We start from the raw sequence: 18,909 nt of genomic DNA, 5'->3' as shown, positions 1-18,909 counted from the left end.
CATGGCTGACTTGTCACTCTAGTTCTAATGGACAAACAATCCCCCTCTGTAATATACAGTTTACCGCCTCACTCCTAACGTACCGCGGTGTATAGCCTACAATAAACGATCATGACAGACAGCATACGTAACATGTTCATATATTGTCACACATGATACCCCTCTGAACGACTTTGACACAATAACAGCAAAACAACATGTGTTAGGGAGTTCTAATGGACAAACAATCCCCCTCTGTAATATACAGTTTACCGCCTCACTCCTAACGTACCGCGGTGTATAGCCTACAATAAACGATCATGACAGACAGCACTCACGATCAAAAAATTTTTTTTTTTTTAAGGACAGTCTGCTAATGAATCGCCCTACTTCACATGCTCCCTGACCTATGTTCCTATACATCTCTAGGAAGCAAGCTAAAAAGTAATGCAGGCTGAACAGGACCTAATCCATGCTGGTTTGTAAAGCAGCGTGTAGGCTAAGTCACCCTTTGAGATAGCCCGAAGGAAGACTCCGCGTCGACACTGGGACCTAACGCCGTTGTTTATATTTTCATTTCCGCTATAGGTTAGCTGCTCCTTTAAGCATCCGGTACGGTTAATTAATTAGATTCGAGATACATGCATCTCCCTAGCGCCATTATTCGCACCGCATCAATCTTCGCCGCGAGGGAACGGAATGGCACGAGCAGGACAGGACCGGTGCACAGGGAGAATGAGAACCGCTCTGAGCCCAGAGACATACCGTCAAAACAAGAACCAGCTGGCATTTCTCTCTGCCTCCCTACTTATGTAATATAATATGTAAAGCTAGTGGACCGTGTCCTCTTTCTCCGAAACGTGTCTCTTCTCCGCTGAAAGCGTAACAACAGCTGCCCTTGTCGTTGCACAGACGGGGATGTCAACACCGCAAGATGGTCCGCATAGCGAGCGTCCTGGGTTTGATGATGTTCAGTGTCGCTCTGCTCATACTCTCATTGATCAGCTACGTGTCAATAAAAAAAGATTTTCTCTTCATGACACCCAAATATGCAAATTCAGGTGGGCCTCGGATGTATATGTTCCATGCGGGATTTCGGTAAGTTATGCAATATTTCGTAATATAAATGCGTAGGGTAACTAGTACATGTGGGTGTAGCCTATTGATCTGTGCATGATTTGACAGCTACATTCTTCGTACCTGTATAACTGTCTTTATTATCATGCAGCCTGTAAAAGGTACATTTTTATTAAGAGAATAGCAGTTTGGGGGGGAGACTGATTCTCAAAGCAGAGGTTTTCATATTAGGGAGGTTTATGTCGTAGATAGCTAGTAGACTACACCACAAACCGGAAAGGGCCTGCACTGGTCACAGTAGAAATCTAACGCCTCTGTCGGTTCTCTCATCATAATCTAAGGTTATAGAAATAATCAACACATCCACATTTCCCACGATTATTAATTTAGTGAATTACAGACTGTCCGTTTTTTTTTTTTTCACCTGATATCAAGTCGAAATCTCAGTCGAATGAATGAATAGTCTAACCTACAACAACAATCCTGCCCACCCGTCGAAAATATAGCATGATTTAATCCCCGGTTCGTCAGGAAGAAGAAGCGCAACGCATGTTCTCTGTCTCGTACTGATGTTAGCACTGGCTGGTTGCTATTCTCTAGCTCGAGGGAGCTGTCCTTGGTTCTGATTTACAAGTGGCGGTAGATTCATTTCCACCCTGTAATCATTCCTTCCTCTGTTGCAGGAAGCCAAGGTTATGTAGGGAAGGAGGGAGCCATTTTGCAGCAATGAGAAATTCACTTCAGGGGACATATATCTAGCCATTCCACCCAGTAACCCCCCCCCCCCCCCTCACCATATTTTGTCCTGTTTTATTCTTGTTTTGATAATAATTAGGCTACTATGAAGGGAATCCTCAACATTAATGATTTGGCTACAGTTCCTATATGTATAGTACAAGTCAAACGTTTGGACACACCTACTCATTCAAGGGTTTTCTTTATTTTTTTACTCTTTTCTACATTGTAGAATAATAGTGAAGACATCAACACTATGAAATAACACACATGGAATCATGTAGTAACAAACAAAAAAGGTTTAAATAAATATTTTACATTCTTCAAAGTAGCCGTCCTTTGCCTTGATGACAGCTTTGCACATGCTTGGAATTCTCTCAACCAGCTTCACCTGGAATGCTTTTCCAACAGTGTTGAATGAGTTCCCACATATGCTGAGAACTTGTTAGCTGCTTTTCCTTCACTCTGCGGTCCAACTCATCCCAAACTATCTCAATTGGGTTGAGGTCGGGTGATTGTGTAGGCCAGGTCATCTGATGCAGCACTCCATCACTCTCCTTCTTGATCAAATAGCCCTTACACAGCCTGGAGGTGTGTTGGGTCATTGTCCTGTTGAAAAACAAATGATAGTCCCACTAAGCGCAAACCAGATGGGATGGCGTATCGCTGCAGAATTCTGTGGTAGCCATGCAGGTTAAGTGTGCCTTGAATTCTAAATAAATCACTGACAGTGTCACCAGCAAAGTACCCCCACACCTCCTCCTCCATGCTTCACGGTGGGAACCACACATGTGGAGATCATCCGTTCACCTACTCTCACAAAGACACAGCGGTGACAGATCCCAACCGGTCTAATGTCCATTGCTCGTGTTTCTTGGCCCAAGCAAGTCTCTTCTTATTATTAGTAGTGGTTTCTTTGCAGCAATTCGACCATGAAGGCCTGATTCACACAGTCTCCTCTGAACAGTTGATGTTGAGATGTGTCTTGAACTCTGTGAAACATTTATTTGGGCTGCAATTTCTGAGGCTCTTTGCTTATTTGAGCTGTTATTGCCACAATATGGACTTGTTCTTTTACCAAATAGGGCTATCTTCTGTATACCACCCCTACCTTGTCACAACACAACTGATTGGCTCAAATGCATTAAGAAGGAAATAAATTCCACAAAATAACTTTTAAGAAGGAACACCTGTTAATTGAAATGCATTCCAAGTGACTACCTCATGAAGCTGGTTGAGAGAATGCCAAGAGTGTGCAAAGCTGTCATCAAGGAAAAGGGTGGCTAATTTGAAGAATCTCAAATATAAAATATATTTTAATTTGTTTAACACTTTTTTTGGTTACTACATGATTCCATATGTGTTATTTCATGGTGTTGGATGTCTTCACTATTATTCTACAATGTAGAAAATAGTAAAAATAAAGAAAAACCTTTGAATGAGTAGGTGTGTCCAAACTTTTGACTGGTACTAAATAAATTATATGGAGTGCATCCTAAATGGCATTCTATTCCCTACATAGTGCACTACTAAGGACCCGATCCTTATAGGGAATATGGTTCCATTTGGAACACACTCATACTGTATATTTAAAAGTACTCCACCCACCACAATCATAACATCATCATAACACTCAATGTTTTATCCCGACAGCCACGGTCCAATCCCTTCACAAGTACGATACCATCAGGACGTCATGCAACCAATTGACATCAGGTGGCCTAATGGTTAAACAAAAGTTAATTATAGACTGCCAGTGTAGGCTACACTGTGTGTGCCCCTCATCTGGCACCCTATTCCCTATGTAGTGCACTACTTTTGACCAGAGCCCCCATAGGGAATAGGGTGCCAGTTAGGACACAACCAGGCAGTGCATGATGCTATCGTCCCGTAAAACTAATAATGGCAATGCTTGCTAGCTATCTAGCCTACATGCTAATGCTATTGCTAGCCTTGTTACCTGTTGCCCAGTCAACAGGTCAGTTAGAGGAGCAGACAGCAGGCATCATATCCTTTTCACACTACTGACCCAAACCAAGCCGTCCTGTACTGGGCAAGCCAGCACAGTACGGTTTCGAGTTGGCACCATTGTGTGAATCGGGTAATAATGTCCCATTGCATGAGTCTAATAATAACACTGCAATGAAATAGAATGACAGCTAGCTACCGCTTTAAAATGGGAAGCATAACAATGGCACTATAGCTCTTTACAGAGCTTGTTAATTACTTTATTAGGAAATAGAGTGACAGAAGTTGTGGAACAAGGAGAGGAGGAGGGTGAAGGAGAGGAGGGTGGGGAGGGTGAAGGAGAGGAGGGTGGGGAGGGTGAAGGGGAGGAGGGTGGATGAGAGGAGAGGAGGGTGGAGGAGAGGAAAGGAGGGTGTAGGAGAGGAGGAAGGTGGGGGAGAAAGATAGGAGAGGAGAGAAGGATGGTGAGGGTGGAGGACAGGAGAGGAGAGGAGGATGGAGGAAAGGAGCAGGATGGTGAGGGTGAGGAGAAGAGGATGGTGGAGAGGAGGATGGTGATGAGGGTGGAAGAGAGGAGAGGAGGGTGGAGGAAAGGAGCAGGATGGTGATGAGGGTGGTGGAGAGGAGGATGGTGATGAGGGTGGAGGAGAGGAGGATGGTGGAGAGGAGCAGGATGGTGAGGGTGAGGAGAAGAGGATGGTGGAGAGGAGGATGGTGATGAGGGTGGAAGAGAGGAGAGGAGGGTGGAGGAAAGGAGCAGGATGGTGAGGGTGGAGGAGAGGAGGATGGTGGAGAGGAGGATGGTGATGAGGGTGGAGGAGAGGAGGGTGGTGGAGAGGAGGATGGTGATGAGGGTGGAGGAGAGGAGGATGGTGATGAGGGTGAAGGAGAGGAGGATGGTGGAGGAGGATGGTGATGAGGGTGGAAGAGAGGAGAGGAGGGTGGAGGAGAGGAGGATGGTGATGAGGGTGGAGGAGAGGAGAGGAGACTGGAGGAGAGGAGGAGGATGGTGAGGGTGGAGGAAAGGAGGATGGTGGAGAGGAGGATGGGAATGAGGGTGGAGGAGAGGAGGATGGTGATGAGGGTGGAGGAGAGGAGGATGGTGGAGAGGAGGATGGTGATGAGGGTGGAGGAGAGGAGGATGGTGATGAGGGTGGAGGAGAGGAGGATGGTGATGAGGGTGGAAGAGAGGAGAAGAGGGTAGAGGAGAGGAGGATGGTGATGAGGGTGGAGGAGAGGAGAGGAGGGTGGAGGAGAGGAGGATGGTGATGAGGGTGGAGGAGAGGAGAGGAGTCTGGAGGAGAGGAGGAGGATGGTGAGGGTGGAGGAAAGGAGGATGGTGGAGAGGAGGATGGTAATGAGGGTGGAAGAGAGGAGAAGAGGGTAGAGGAGAGGAGGATGGTGATGAGGGTGGAGGAGAGGAGGATGGGAATGAGGGTGGAGGAGAGGAGGATGGTGGAGAGGAGGATGATGATGAGGGTGGAGGAGAGGAGGATGGTGATGAGGGTGGAGGAGAGGAGACTGGAGGAGAGGAGGAGGATGGTGAGGGTGGAGGAGAGGAGGATGGTGGAGAGGAGGGTGGTGATGAGGGTGGAGGAGAGGAGGATGGTGATGAGGGTGGAAGAGAGGAGAAGAGGGTAGAGGAGAGGAGGATGGTGATGAGGGTGGAAGAGAGGATAGGAGGGTGGAGGAGAGGAGGATGGTGATGAGGGTGGAAGAGAGGAGAGGAGACTGGAGGAGAGGAGGAGGATGGTGAGGCTAGAGGAGAGGAGACTAGAGGAGAGGAGGATGGTGTAGGCTTGAAAACCCAACCCTAGGCAACAATGATTAGGATCTGGTTTCAGTTATGGACTCTTTGGAGAATCTACGTCCCTACTTTATCCGCTTAAATAAAATATAAATTAGTAGCTAGCAAGATTTTTAATGAGTGCATTTCGCAAGTGGCTATTTTGCGTCAACTAACTTTACTTAAACAGGCGGTAGGTAAACCAGTGGTTAGAGTGTAGAGGTGGCAGCGTAGCCTAGTGGTTAGAGTGTAGAGGCGGTAGGTAGCCCAGTGGTTAGAGTGTTGGGCCAGTAACCGGAAAGGTTGCTAGATCGAATCCCCGAGCTGGTTGTTCAAATGTGTCGTTCTGCCCCTGAACAAGGCAGTTAACCCACTGTTCCTAGGCTATCATTGTAAATAAGAATTTGTTCTTAACTGACTTGCCGAGTTAAATAAAGGTTTAAAAAAAACACTGCAAAGGTTTTGAAATGCAACGTACTGGCAGCTCTGCCTCGTGATTGGTTGAAGACAGACAACTATTTTTTTCCCTTATAATTTTTTTTCTTCCCTTATCGAAGTTGCCAAAAGAGTCTGTCATTGAAACTAGAACCTTGTCACTGTTGCCTAGGAGGGTGGAGGAGAGGAGGGTGGAGGAGAGGAGAGGAGGGTGGAGGAGAAGAGGGTGGAGGAGAGGAGAGGAGGGTGGCGGAGAGGAGGGTGGAGGAGAGGAGGGTGGCGGAGAGGAGGGTGGAGGAGAGGAGAGGAGGGTGACGGAGAGGAGGGTGGAGGAGAGGGTGTTGGACGCTGATCAGGCCCTGCTTCTACTAGCTTCCCGCCTATCAGTAACATCAGAACCAACTGAGCCGGCCTCCCTTCCCTCTCTAATGGACACAACACACTGTTTCTGTGGTTGTCTCTGTCAAAAAAGGAGGTTGGTTCTTCTTACACTTAGTAAACAAACTACAGAATATTCCTTTTGCAAAACAGAAAACAAATATTCCTTTCGCAATTTTTTCTGTCTTTTTTTTTCTTCTGTCTTGGAGATGCAGTAGCATGGCAAAAATAGACAACTTACGGAGAGACACTAACATTTTGGTCCAAGCCTTCTCTAGTGTGTCTCAATGTCTCTGTACAACAGGTCTCAGCTGGCCATGAAGTACCTGGACCCGGCCTTCACCCCTCTGACCAAGGCCCTGAACGAGGGCCTGCAGGAAAACGCCTCCAAATGGCGCTATAACAGGACAGCATTCACAGAACAGAGGTGAAATAGTCTATAGGATACATCTGGGTGCTGTTCAGTAAGCACTAACGTTGCAAAACTTTTACAACAAAAAAATAATGTTGTTATTGGACACATTCAGGTTGTACCCTCCCCGTTTCAAAATGCTTTGTGCCTAATGAACATGACCCAGGCCAGGCATAGTCTCTGGTTACAGCCTTAATAGTAAAATATTAGTAGCTGGTTTGGTACTGATTTTGGTGCTAAGAATATTTAAACCAGATACTAAGCTGAGTTCAAATGCATACGTATTCAAGTATTTGTATTTTAAAGACTTATTTTCTGTGTATTTGAATGATTTCAAATAATGTAGCTGAATCAACTAATCGTATTTTGGGTATTTGAAAGTATTTTCAAATAATACTAGGCTATTTGAAAGTATTTTCCATATACATTTTAAATATCCTCAGGGCCAAACATACCTGGGTTCAAATTCATGGAGTATTTAAATATTTTGTATTTGAAAAAACACCCTGTGTATTTGGGTATTTTCAAATACATGCCAATACTTTCCAAATGTATTTCAAAATACATTCTAATATTTTTTTCCCAAATGCTTACTGCGAAATGTGGAAAGTAATTTAAATACTTCAAAGAGTATTTGAACCCATGGCTGCTAATTTATGGGGTGTATATTTACAATATTTACAATAAGGAAAGCATCCCATTTGGCACCCTATTCCCCATATAGTGCACTACTTTTGACCAGAGCCCTATAGAACCCTATTCCCTATATAGTGCACTACTTTTGACCAGAACCCTATAGAACCCTATTCCCTATATAGTGCACTACTTTTGACCAGAGCCCTATAGAACCCTATTCCCTATATAGTGCACTACTTTTGACCAGCACCCTATAGAACCCTATTCCCTATATAGTGCACTACTTTTGACCAGAGCTCTATAGAACCCTATTCCCTATATATAAGTGCACTACTTTTGACCAGAGCCCTATAGAACCCTATTCCATATAGTGCACTACTTTTGACCAGAGCCCTATAGAACCCTATTCCCTATATATAAGTGCACTACTTTTGACCAGAGCCCTATAGAACCCTATTCCATATAGTGCACTACTTTTGACCAGAGCCCTATAGAACCCTATTCCCTATATATAAGTGCACTACTTTTGACCAGAGCCCTATAGAACCCTATTCCCTGTACAGTGCACTACTTTTGACCAGGGCCCTATCGGCCTTGAATAGGAAATAGGGTTCCATTTGGAATGCACCCTAACATTTCCCCCCACCTGTCTGATCTCCCCATCTCTTCCAGAAAAGAGATCTCTCAACACATCGACATCGCCCACAACTTCACCCTGACCCGGAGCAGCGTGCGCGTGGGTCAGCTGATGCACTATGACTACTCTAGCCACAAGTACGTCTTCTCTATCGGAGAGAACTTCAAGTCCCTGCTTCCCGAGGCCTCCCCCATCGTCAACAAGCACTACAATGTGTGTGCCGTGGTGGGCAACAGCGGCATTCTCACAGGGAGTCGCTGCGGTCCCGAGATCGAGAAGTTCGACTTCGTCTTCCGCTGCAACTTCGCTCCCACCGAGATCTTCCGTCGGGATGTGGGGCGGAGGACGAACCTCACGACCTTTAACCCCAGCATTCTGGAGAAGTACTATAACAACCTGCTGACCATCCAAGACAGGAACAACTTCTTCCTGAGTCTGAAGAAGCTGGACAGGGCCATACTCTGGATCCCTGCTTTCTTCTTCCATACCTCGGCCACGGTGACCAGGACACTGGTCGACTTCTTCGTGGAGCACAGAGGACAGCTGAAGGTTCAGCTGGCGTGGCCGGGCAACATCATGCAGTACGTCAACAGGTAACATGTTTCACTGCTCACAAGTTACATAGAATCACAACTGGACACACCCAAAATAGTATTGGGACACACCTAAAACAGCATTGGACAGAGAGATCTGTCTGTGAATGGGTCTGGAACAGAGAGAGATCTGTCTGTGAATGGGTCTGGAACAGAGAGAGATCTGTCTGTGAATGGGTCTGGAACAGAGAGAGATCTGTCTGTGAATGGGTCTGGAACAGAGAGAGATCTGTCTGTGAATGGGTCTGGAACAGAGAGAGATCTGTCTGTGAATGGGTCTGGAACAGAGAGAGATCTGTCTGTGAATGGGTCTGGAACAGAGAGAGATCTGTCTGTGAATGGGTCTGGAACAGATAGAGATCTGTCTGTGAATGGGTCTGGAACAGAGAGAGATCTGTCTGTGAATGGGTTTGGAACAGAGAGAGATCTGTCTGTGAATGGGTCTGGAACAGAGAGAGATCTGTCTGTGAATGGGTCTGGAACAGATAGAGATCTGTCTGTGAATGGGTTTGGAACAGAGAGAGATCTCTCTGTGAATGGGTCTGGAACAGAGAGAGATCTCTCTGTAAATTGTGTCTGAGTTTAATTTCAGAAGAGACTGGGGGTGCATCCCAGATGGCACCCTATTCCCTAAGTAGTGCACTACTTTTGACCAGAGCCCTATAGGCCCTACGTGCCCTTGTCAACAGTAGTGTACCACGTAGGGAATAGGGTGCCATTTGGGATCCGTGCTGGTTGTGCTGTAATCTCCCTCAATCCCATTAAAGTAACCTGCTCGGATAGGATTAGTCCGTTTAAGAGGCTCAGTCTGCCTTAAAACACCTTAACTGTCTGTTGTGTCCGTTGTTAAGGAACCAGTTGTATTTTCCTTCCAGGAGGGAATGGGATGAAGCATCAGTGGTTTAAATTAGTTTTCTACTTAAATCTGGAGCAATTACAGATAAACACATAAACACACACACATAAACACATAAACACATAAACACATAAACACACGCACGCACGCACGCACGCACTCACACACACACACACACACACACACACACACACACACACACACACACACACACACACATACATACATACATACATACACATATAAACACACATAAACACACAAACACACACATAAACACACACACTTAAACACACATAAACACACATAAACACACACACTTAAAAACACATAAACACACTTAAACACACACACTTAAACACACATAAACACACTTAAACACACATAAACACACATAAACACACATAAACACACACACATAAACACACATAAACACACAAACACACACACTTAAACACACTTAAACACACATAAACACACATAAACACACATAAACACACACACTTAAACACACATAAACACACATAAACACACATAAACACACATAAACACACTTAAACACACTTAAACACACATAAACACACATAAACACACATAAACACACACACTTAAACACACATAAACACACATAAACACACATAAACACACACACATAAACACACATAAACACACATAAACACACTTAAACACACATAAACACACACACGTTGTCATGGCTTCACCGATGTTATCGCTCCGCCCTGTTTTCCTAACCATCCTATTACCATGCCTCCTTCTCCTCCTTCTTCTTCTCCTCCTCCCTCTGTGTGTTTATGTGTAACCATTCTAACAGTAACCATTCTAACAGTATCCATTCTAACAGTAACCATTCTAACAGTATCCATTCTAACCGTATCCATTCTAACAGTAACCATTCTAACCGTATCCATTCTAACAGTAACCATTCTAACAGCATCCATTCTAACAGTATCCATTCTAACAGTATCCATTCTAACCGTATCCATTCTAACAGTAACCATTCTAACAGTATCCATTCTAATAGTACCCATTCTAACAGTATCCATTCTAACAGTATCCATTACTACAGTATCCATTCTAACAGTATCCATTCTAACAGTATCCATTCTAACAGTATCCATTCTAACAGTATCCATTCTAACCGTATCCATTCTAACAGTATCCATTCTAACAGTAACCATTCTAACAGTATCCATTCTAACAGTATCCATTCTAACAGTAACCATTTTAACAGTATCCATTCTAACAGCAACCATTCTAACAGTATCTATTCTAACAGTAACCATTCTAACAGTATCCATTCTAACAGTATCCATTCTAACAGCAACCATTCTAACAGTATCCATTCTAACAGAAACCATTCTAACAGTATCCATTCTAACCGTATCCATTCTAACAGTATCCATTCTAACCGTATCCATTCTAACAGTATCCATTCTAACAGTAACCATTCTAACAGTATCCATTCTAACCGTATCCATTCTAACAGTATCCATTCTAACAGTAACCATTCTAACAGTATCCATTCTAACAGTATCCATTCTAACAGTATCCATTCTAACAGTATCCATACTAACAGTATCCATTCTAACAGTAACCATTCTAACAGTATCCATTCTAACAGTATCCATTCTAACAGTAACCATTCTAACAGTAACCATTCTAACAGTATCCATTCTAACAGTATCCATTCTAACAGTATCCGTTCTAACAGTATCCATTCTAACAGTATCCATTCTAACAGTATCCATTCTAACCCTGTCTGTTCTGTTGGTCTGTACTGCAGATACTGGAAGACCAAGCAGCTGTCACCGAAGCGTCTGAGCACGGGGATCCTCATGTACACTCTGGCCTCGTCCATGTGTGAGGAGATCCACCTGTACGGCTTCTGGCCCTTTGGCTGGGACCCCAACACGGGCAAGGAGCTGCCCTATCACTATTACGACAAGAAGGGTACCAAGTTCACCACCAAGTGGCAGGAGTCCCACCAGCTGCCAGCAGAGTTCAAACTGCTCTATAGGATGCACACAGAGGGACTTATCAAACTAACGCTCTCACATTGTGCCTAGACTTGACTGGACTGGACCGAACCAGACTGGACCTGGACTGGACTGGACCGGACCGTCCTGTACCAGACCGTCCTGGACCTGACTGGACTGGACCTGACTGGACTGGATCGAACCAGACTGGACCGGACCGACCTGACTGGACTGGACCGAACCAGACTTGACCGGACCGACCTGACTGGACTGGACCGAACCAGACCGGACCAAACCGACCTGGACTGGACCGAACCAGACCGGACCAGACTGGACCGAACCAGACCGGACCAGACCAACCTAGACTGGACCGAACCAGACCGGACCAGACCAGACTGGACCGAACCAGACCGGACCAGACTAGCATGGACTAGATCAGACTAAAGGTTTTCTGATTGTAAACTGGTTTTCTGGTTAGGAAGGTGCTATATAACCAGATTACAACCCACTGGTGTCTGTTACTGTACAACCAAGTGTAAAGGTAACGTCTGTTTCATGACAACATCAATACATATTTGGGGTTGTTGTCTGGTTAGATAGACTTATTTTCCCGTTGATTAGGGGAAAAAAGGGTTCCCAAAGGGTTCTTCGGCTGTCCCAGTAGGATAACCCTTTTTGGTTCCAGGTACCTGGGTTCTACCTGCAACCCCCAAAAAAAGGGTTTTTAAGTAAGTATTTCACGGTAAGGTCTACAACCTGTTGTATTTGGCGCATGTGACAAATAAAGTTTGATTTGAGTTTTCCTATGGCGGCTGCTGAAGAACCCTTTTGGTTCTAAATAACACCTTTTTTTCCCCCGAAGTGTACGACCTGACCATGACGTCATAAAATATGTCATTGTGATGTCATTGCAACCACTTTTGCCCGCTGCGATCAGTGCGTGAGAGCAATAGGCACTAGCCCCTGTGCTATCTGATCCAAGATGGCTGCCCAAGATGGCTGCCCATGCTGCCATGTTGCTGCCTGCTAGTGCTACGCTTTGATACAGATTAACTACAGCAGATTAACTACAGCAGATAAACTACAAGACAGTAATATCAGCCTATATCTTTATAACCTGAGCTCATCATTCTTTATCAGAGCTATGGTTAAATTATGGCACAATAGAAACAAAAGAAATAGAAACTACAGAAATTCCTGTATTTATGTTATACGTGTGCAGGGGCCAGCTGGTTATATTTATACAAAATGGTTATGGTGATTATTCAGTTTTTTTTATTATTCTGGATATCTATCCTGAAATAGAACTACACAGATATCTATCCTGAAATAGAACTTCCCAGATATATATCCTGACATAGAACTTCCCAGATATATATCCTGACATAGAACTTCCCAGATATCTATCCTGACATAGAACTTCCCAGATATCTATCCTGAAATAGAACTTCCCAGATATCTATCCTGACATAGAACTTCCCAGATATCTATCCTGACATAGAACTTCCCAGATATCTATCCTGACATAGAACTTCCCAGATATCTATCCTGACATAGAACTTCCCAGATATCTATCCTGACATAGAACTTCCCAGATATCTATCCTGACATAGAACTTCCCAGATATCTATCCTGACATAGAACTTCCCTGATATCTATCCTGAAATAGAACTTCTACAAAGGGGATTTCCATTCAAGTCAACGGGTCTGTGATGGGATTTCTATCTTTATCCATGCTCGTTCCAGGGCTCTGTGTATGTAGTGTCTTGGTGGGAAGGATTGGGAATGGGGTCTTCTGTTTTGAGATGGATTGTAGATGGGGTCTTCTGTTTTGAGATGGATTGTAGATGGGGTCTTCTGTTTTCAGATGGATTGTAGATGGGGTCTTCTGTTTTCAGATGGATTGTAGATGGGGTCTTCTGTTTTGAGATGGATTGTAGATGGGGTCTTCTGTTTTCAGATGGATTGTAGATGGGGTCTTCTGTTTTCAGATGGATTGTAGATGGGGTCTTCTGTTTTCAGATGGATTGTAGATGGGGTCTTCTGTTTTGAGATGGATTGGGCTGGTTAATGTGGCATAACCAGGCTGGGATGGTGTGGGGTGAGACTGGTTCTAAGAGGATACTGTGTACTGTTCATTCAAATTCTGAGTTATTATATTATACAAATGAGACAAACTAATTGTTGTTGAACAAACACAACTATTTTTGTAACCTAAACTAATTTCAAAGTGCTATTTTTCTTCTGGTCTTACAGAGTTGACATTTGTTTTGTCCTTGTTGAAAGTTACTTGTTCCTTATCTGTGGATGAATTACTTACATGAATAATCAGATATTGTATGTGTATTTATATACTGTACATATCTATGATACTTGTTTATTTCAATATATCGTTATGTCAACTTGAAATAATGACATAGAAATGAATGATGTAACGAATTTGCCAATTTTATTGGAGGATATTGGGCAGGTTGTTTTTTGTATGTTGTTTCCTCGATGCCAATGATGATTTTTTGTTTTTATCATGTTACCATTTTTTAATTATGACATAATTTACTCTTTGACTTGCTTACAGATCGATCAATTCTTACAGCCTTGGAATAATGCTATTAATATTGCCAGCATGGGAATGTTTTCTGTTAATACTCAAAGCTCCTGCAAAGCTACACAAAATAGCACAAAGCTACAAGACATTTGATATATCCTGAGACACAGAGAGCCATTAACATTTTTTTTAAAACTTTATTTAACTAGGGCAAGTCAGTTAACAACAAATTGTTATTTACAATGACGGCCTACCGGGGAACAGTGGGTTAACTGCTTTGTTCAAGGACAGAACAACAGATTTTTTTACCTTGTCAGCTCGGGGATTTGATCTAGCAAACCTTTCGGTTACTGACCCAACGCTCTAACCACTAGGCCAACTTAAGGCCGAATCGCTGAAGAATTGTAATTTTATAAGGAAAATTGTTAGCATCATCTATAAATTGGATGTATGTCAACAACATGGTTACTGTAATGTCATCTTATTGTGCACCAAAGAGTACATAGATTAGATTTATTGCAAAACAGCCTTAACAAGCTAATGGAAACTCCTCCATCATAGTAGCTTGGGAATTCTTATATAGCTGCAATGCTACAATACAGCTACAATGCTACAATACAGCTACAATGCTACAATACAGCTACAATGCTACAATTCAGCTACAATGCTACAATACAGCTACAATGTTACAATTTAGCTACAATGCTACAATACAGCTACAATGCTACAATTCAGCTACAATGCTACAATACAGCTACAATGCTACAATACAGCCACAATGCTACAATACAGCTACAAAGTCATTTTGTATTTGAACCAACAACAAGAGTTATAGCCTCTGAAATGAATGAAAAAGTAGTATTATGTAAAGTATTTCAAGTATAATAAAGTATAATAAAAGTAGTATTATCTATCTGTAGAACAAGACTACTACAGTACAGTAAAGGTATTGGTCCAGACTAGACAGGCTCAGACAAGGTCAGACAAGGTCAGACAGGCTCAGACAGGCTCAGACAAGGTCAGACAGGCTCAGACAAGGTCAGGCAGGCTCAGACAAGGTCAGACAGGCTCAGACAAGGTCAGACAAGGTCAGACAGGCTCAGACAAGGTCAGACAGGCTCAGACAAGGTCAGGCAGGCTCAGACAGGCTCAGACAGGCTCAGACAGGCTCAGACAAGGTCAGACAGGCTCAGACAAGGTCAGACAGGCTCAGACAAGGTCAGACAGGCTCAGACAAGGTCAGACAGGCTCAGACAGGCTAGACAGGCTCAGACAGGCTCAGACAAGGTCAGACAGGCTCAGACAGGCTCAGACAAGGTCAGACCGGCTCAGACAGGCTAGACAGGCTCAGACAAGGTCAGACAGGCTCAGACAAGGTCAGACAGGCTCAGACAGGCTCAGTATTGTTTTAAATTGACCTCACACATACAATACAGAGCATAACATAAGGCCCCCTCTCTCTCTCTCTCTCTCTCTCTCTCTCTCTCTCTCTCTCTCTCAAAATTCTAATTCAAATTCAAGCTGCTTTATTGGTGTGGAAAACATTGCGTCAATATTGCCAAAGCAACAACATATACAATATACATTGTAATAAATGTATGAATAATAATAATATAAAACTCTCTCTCTCTGTCTCTGTCTGTCTCTCTCCCTCTCTTTCTCTCTCCCTCTCTTTCTCTCTGTCTCTCTCTCTTTCTCTCCCTCTCTATGTCTCTCTCTCCTCTCTCTCTCTCTCTCTCTCTCTCTCTCTCTCTCTCTCTCTCTCTCTCTCTCTCTCCCCCTCTCTCTCCTCTCTCTGTCTCTCTCTGTCTCTCTCTCCTCTCTCCCTCTCTCCCTTTCTCTCTCTTTCTATCTCTCTCTCTGTCTCTCTCTTTCTATCTCTCTCTCCTCTCTCTCTCTCCCTCTCTCTCTCTATGTCTCTCTCTCTCTTTCTCTCTCTTTCTCTCTCCCTCTCTCTCTATGTCTCTCTCTCTCTTTCTCTCTCTCTCCTTTCGATCTCCTCTGTCTTTCTCTCTCTCTCTGTTTCTCTCTCTCTCTGTTTATTCACCCCCTCTGACTCTCACCACATGGCTCCTGTCCACAGTCCAATACACACAATCATTAAAGGCTGCTTCATTGACTTTCTTTTGGAATCAATTATTTTATATTCTGTCTGTCTTCCAGCCCTTGACTGAAGAGCTTTAAGGCTTTCCAAAGCTCACGGGTCATGAAGTCCTTCTTTTCTACTCTCTCATCTTCTTCTATGGTTGTCTGCAATGACCCTTTATTCTCCTCCCTGAAAGGAAATGGATCAGACCTATATCATATAGCAAAAGGCCTCTATGGAAATCCCATATGAGTGCCGTTGGTGTCATTATAACATGTTAGATCAATTAGCTGCTTTTTCTGGTTTATTCTCAAACCCACGTGGCCGGTTTATTTTACAAGAGGGTCATGAACTGTACAAGCCAATGTTTGTGTATTTCTCCCTGTTACTTGAGAATGATAGCACTTGATGACAGTCATAGATTGTAAAATCATGTGTACATTTTGTGTGTGTGTGTGTGTGTGTGTGTGTGTGTGTGTGTGTGTGTGTGTGTGTGTGTGTGTGTGTGCGTGCGTGCGTGCGTGCGTGCGTGCGTGCGTGCGTGTGTGTAAATCATTGAAATGTTTCTCAGTGTCTTACTAAGTACATCTCAGTCACAACATTTCCCCTTTTGTGATCAGTTTCCACGTCTGTTTCAATATTTGATTAAATAAGAGTTCCTTTATTTATTTTTTAACAAAACAATGTGTGCATATCATGTGTGTTTGGATGTTTGAATGAGCATATGACTTGGTGGCGGAGGTATACATGATTTACGTGTATGTTTATGACTCCTTTAACGCTATGGGATACAGAGGAATCACAACCTAGCCTATAGAAACAACTGAATGATCATATACTGAATGTGATTGGTCTGGATGATGTGTCCGTCAGGAGAAGGTATCCTCCTGTCCTCCAGTCTTGTGAATGTAAAAACACACCGTTGTGTCTCACACCAGGAATACTCTGACTATTGTGACAAATACACTTCAAGTTTATCAATAAAAGTGCCGTTTCTTTACATGTACGTGTCTATTAGACGTTTAATAGAAGTTTAATGATGATTTATGATGTTGGACCCCTCAAATAATCATAATATACTGTACATACAAGAGTTATTGTAAATATTATACTTAAAATTACACCAAAAATATACATACAGGAGGTACTGTAAATATTATACTTAAAATCACACCACAAATATACATACAGGAGGTACTGTAAATATTATACTTAAAATTACACCACAAATATACATACAGGAGGTACTGTAAATATTATACTTAAAATTACACCACAAATATACATGCAGGAGGTACTGTAAATATTATATTTAAAATTACACCACAAATATACATACAGGAGGTACTGTAAATATTATATTTAAAAATACACCACAAATATACATACAGGAGGTACTGTAAATATTATACTTAAAATTACACCACAAATATACATACAGGAGGAACTGTAAATATTATACTTAAAATTACACCACAAATATACATACAGGAGGAACTGTAAATATTATACTTAAAATTATACCACAAATATACATACAGGAGGTACTGTAAATATTATACTTAAAATTACACCACAAATATACATACAGGAGGTACTGTAAATATTATACTTAAAATTACACCACAAATATACATGCAGGAGGTACTGTAAATATTATATTTAAAAATACACCACAAATATACATACAGGAGGTACTGTAAATATTATACTTAAAATTACACCACAAATATACATACAGGAGGAACTGTAAATATTATACTTAAAATTACACCACAAATATACATACAGGAGGAACTGTAAATATTATACTTAAAATTATACCACAAATATACATACAGGAAGTACTGTAAATATTATACTTAAAATTATACCACAAATATACATACAGGAGGTACTGTAAATATTATACTTAAAATTACACCACAAATATACATACAGGAGATATTGTAAATACTAGACTTAATCTAATAATTTCACAAATATTAGGCAAATGTAGCAATTCAAATGTTAGTAGAAATTGACTCTCTAATGGAAAGACTTTTTATAATATTATTATAGAGTGTCCTTTTCACAGCTGATCAGTCGTATGTGTTGTGGTGAAACTGGAGCCCCCCTTTATATTGAACCTCTATTTAACTAGGCCTTAAACCCCCCAGCCTGCCATGACACACACACACACATACACACACACCACACATACACGCACACCACACACACACACACACTCCCACCACACATACACTCACTCACACACTCACACCACGCACGCACGCACGCACACACAAACACACACACACTCACACCACGCACACACACACACACGAAGCAAGGCACACTCCCGTTCACATGCTCTGACTCCTCACCTTTGACCCCCCAGAGAGGTGAGGGGTTACAGGGGGACCAGGCTATGACGTAACATGAAGGGTTATTCAGCATTAATAACCAGCTACATAGAAAACAGAGCACACGGCATCTGGACACGCCTTCTCCTGTCTTAACATGACATCTGTAATATAACGTTAGTTCATAACACTCCAAACGTTGTCACGATCATGGTGATCTAATGAAAAGTAATTAGAGAATAAGCATGATTCACTATGAGATAAATAAAAAATAAAAACATTTATTTGACTGCATTGAACCAATTGAGTGAGTATCTCTGCTTGAGTCATTCCCTCCCCAGCAGGAGTCTGCTTGAGTCATTCCCTCCCCGGCAGGAGTCTGCTTGAGTCATTCCCTCCCCAGCAGGAGTCTGCTTGAGTCATTCCCTCCCCGGCAGGAGTCTG

General features: G+C 42.8%; 1 protein-coding gene across 2 annotated transcripts; it reads left to right on the top strand.

Moving 5' to 3' along the window:
- The first annotated feature begins 336 nt into the window (after positions 1-336).
- On the top strand, positions 337-17,120 carry LOC129818043 (sia-alpha-2,3-Gal-beta-1,4-GlcNAc-R:alpha 2,8-sialyltransferase-like). 2 transcript variants are annotated; one of them, XM_055873571.1, is made up of 5 exons: positions 337-1,077; positions 3,445-3,507; positions 6,663-6,785; positions 8,079-8,636; positions 11,297-17,120. In XM_055873571.1, the coding sequence occupies exons 1-5, from the start codon at positions 914-916 to the stop codon at positions 11,577-11,579; spliced, it is 1,191 nt and encodes a 396-aa protein (XP_055729546.1). In that variant the 5' UTR covers positions 337-913; the 3' UTR covers positions 11,580-17,120. The 2 variants fall into 2 exon arrangements, with proteins under 2 accessions (XP_055729546.1, XP_055729547.1); XM_055873572.1 differs by lacking the exon at positions 3,445-3,507 and having other exon boundaries at positions 341-1,077.
- Positions 17,121-18,909: the final 1,789 nt, after the last annotated feature.

This window comes from Salvelinus fontinalis, chromosome 21 (assembly GCF_029448725.1).
Source record: "Salvelinus fontinalis isolate EN_2023a chromosome 21, ASM2944872v1, whole genome shotgun sequence".
NCBI classification, from domain to species: domain Eukaryota; kingdom Metazoa; phylum Chordata; class Actinopteri; order Salmoniformes; family Salmonidae; genus Salvelinus; species Salvelinus fontinalis.
The sequence above is the reverse complement of the archived record's forward strand: the minus strand, read 5'-3'. Positions and strand labels throughout refer to the sequence as shown.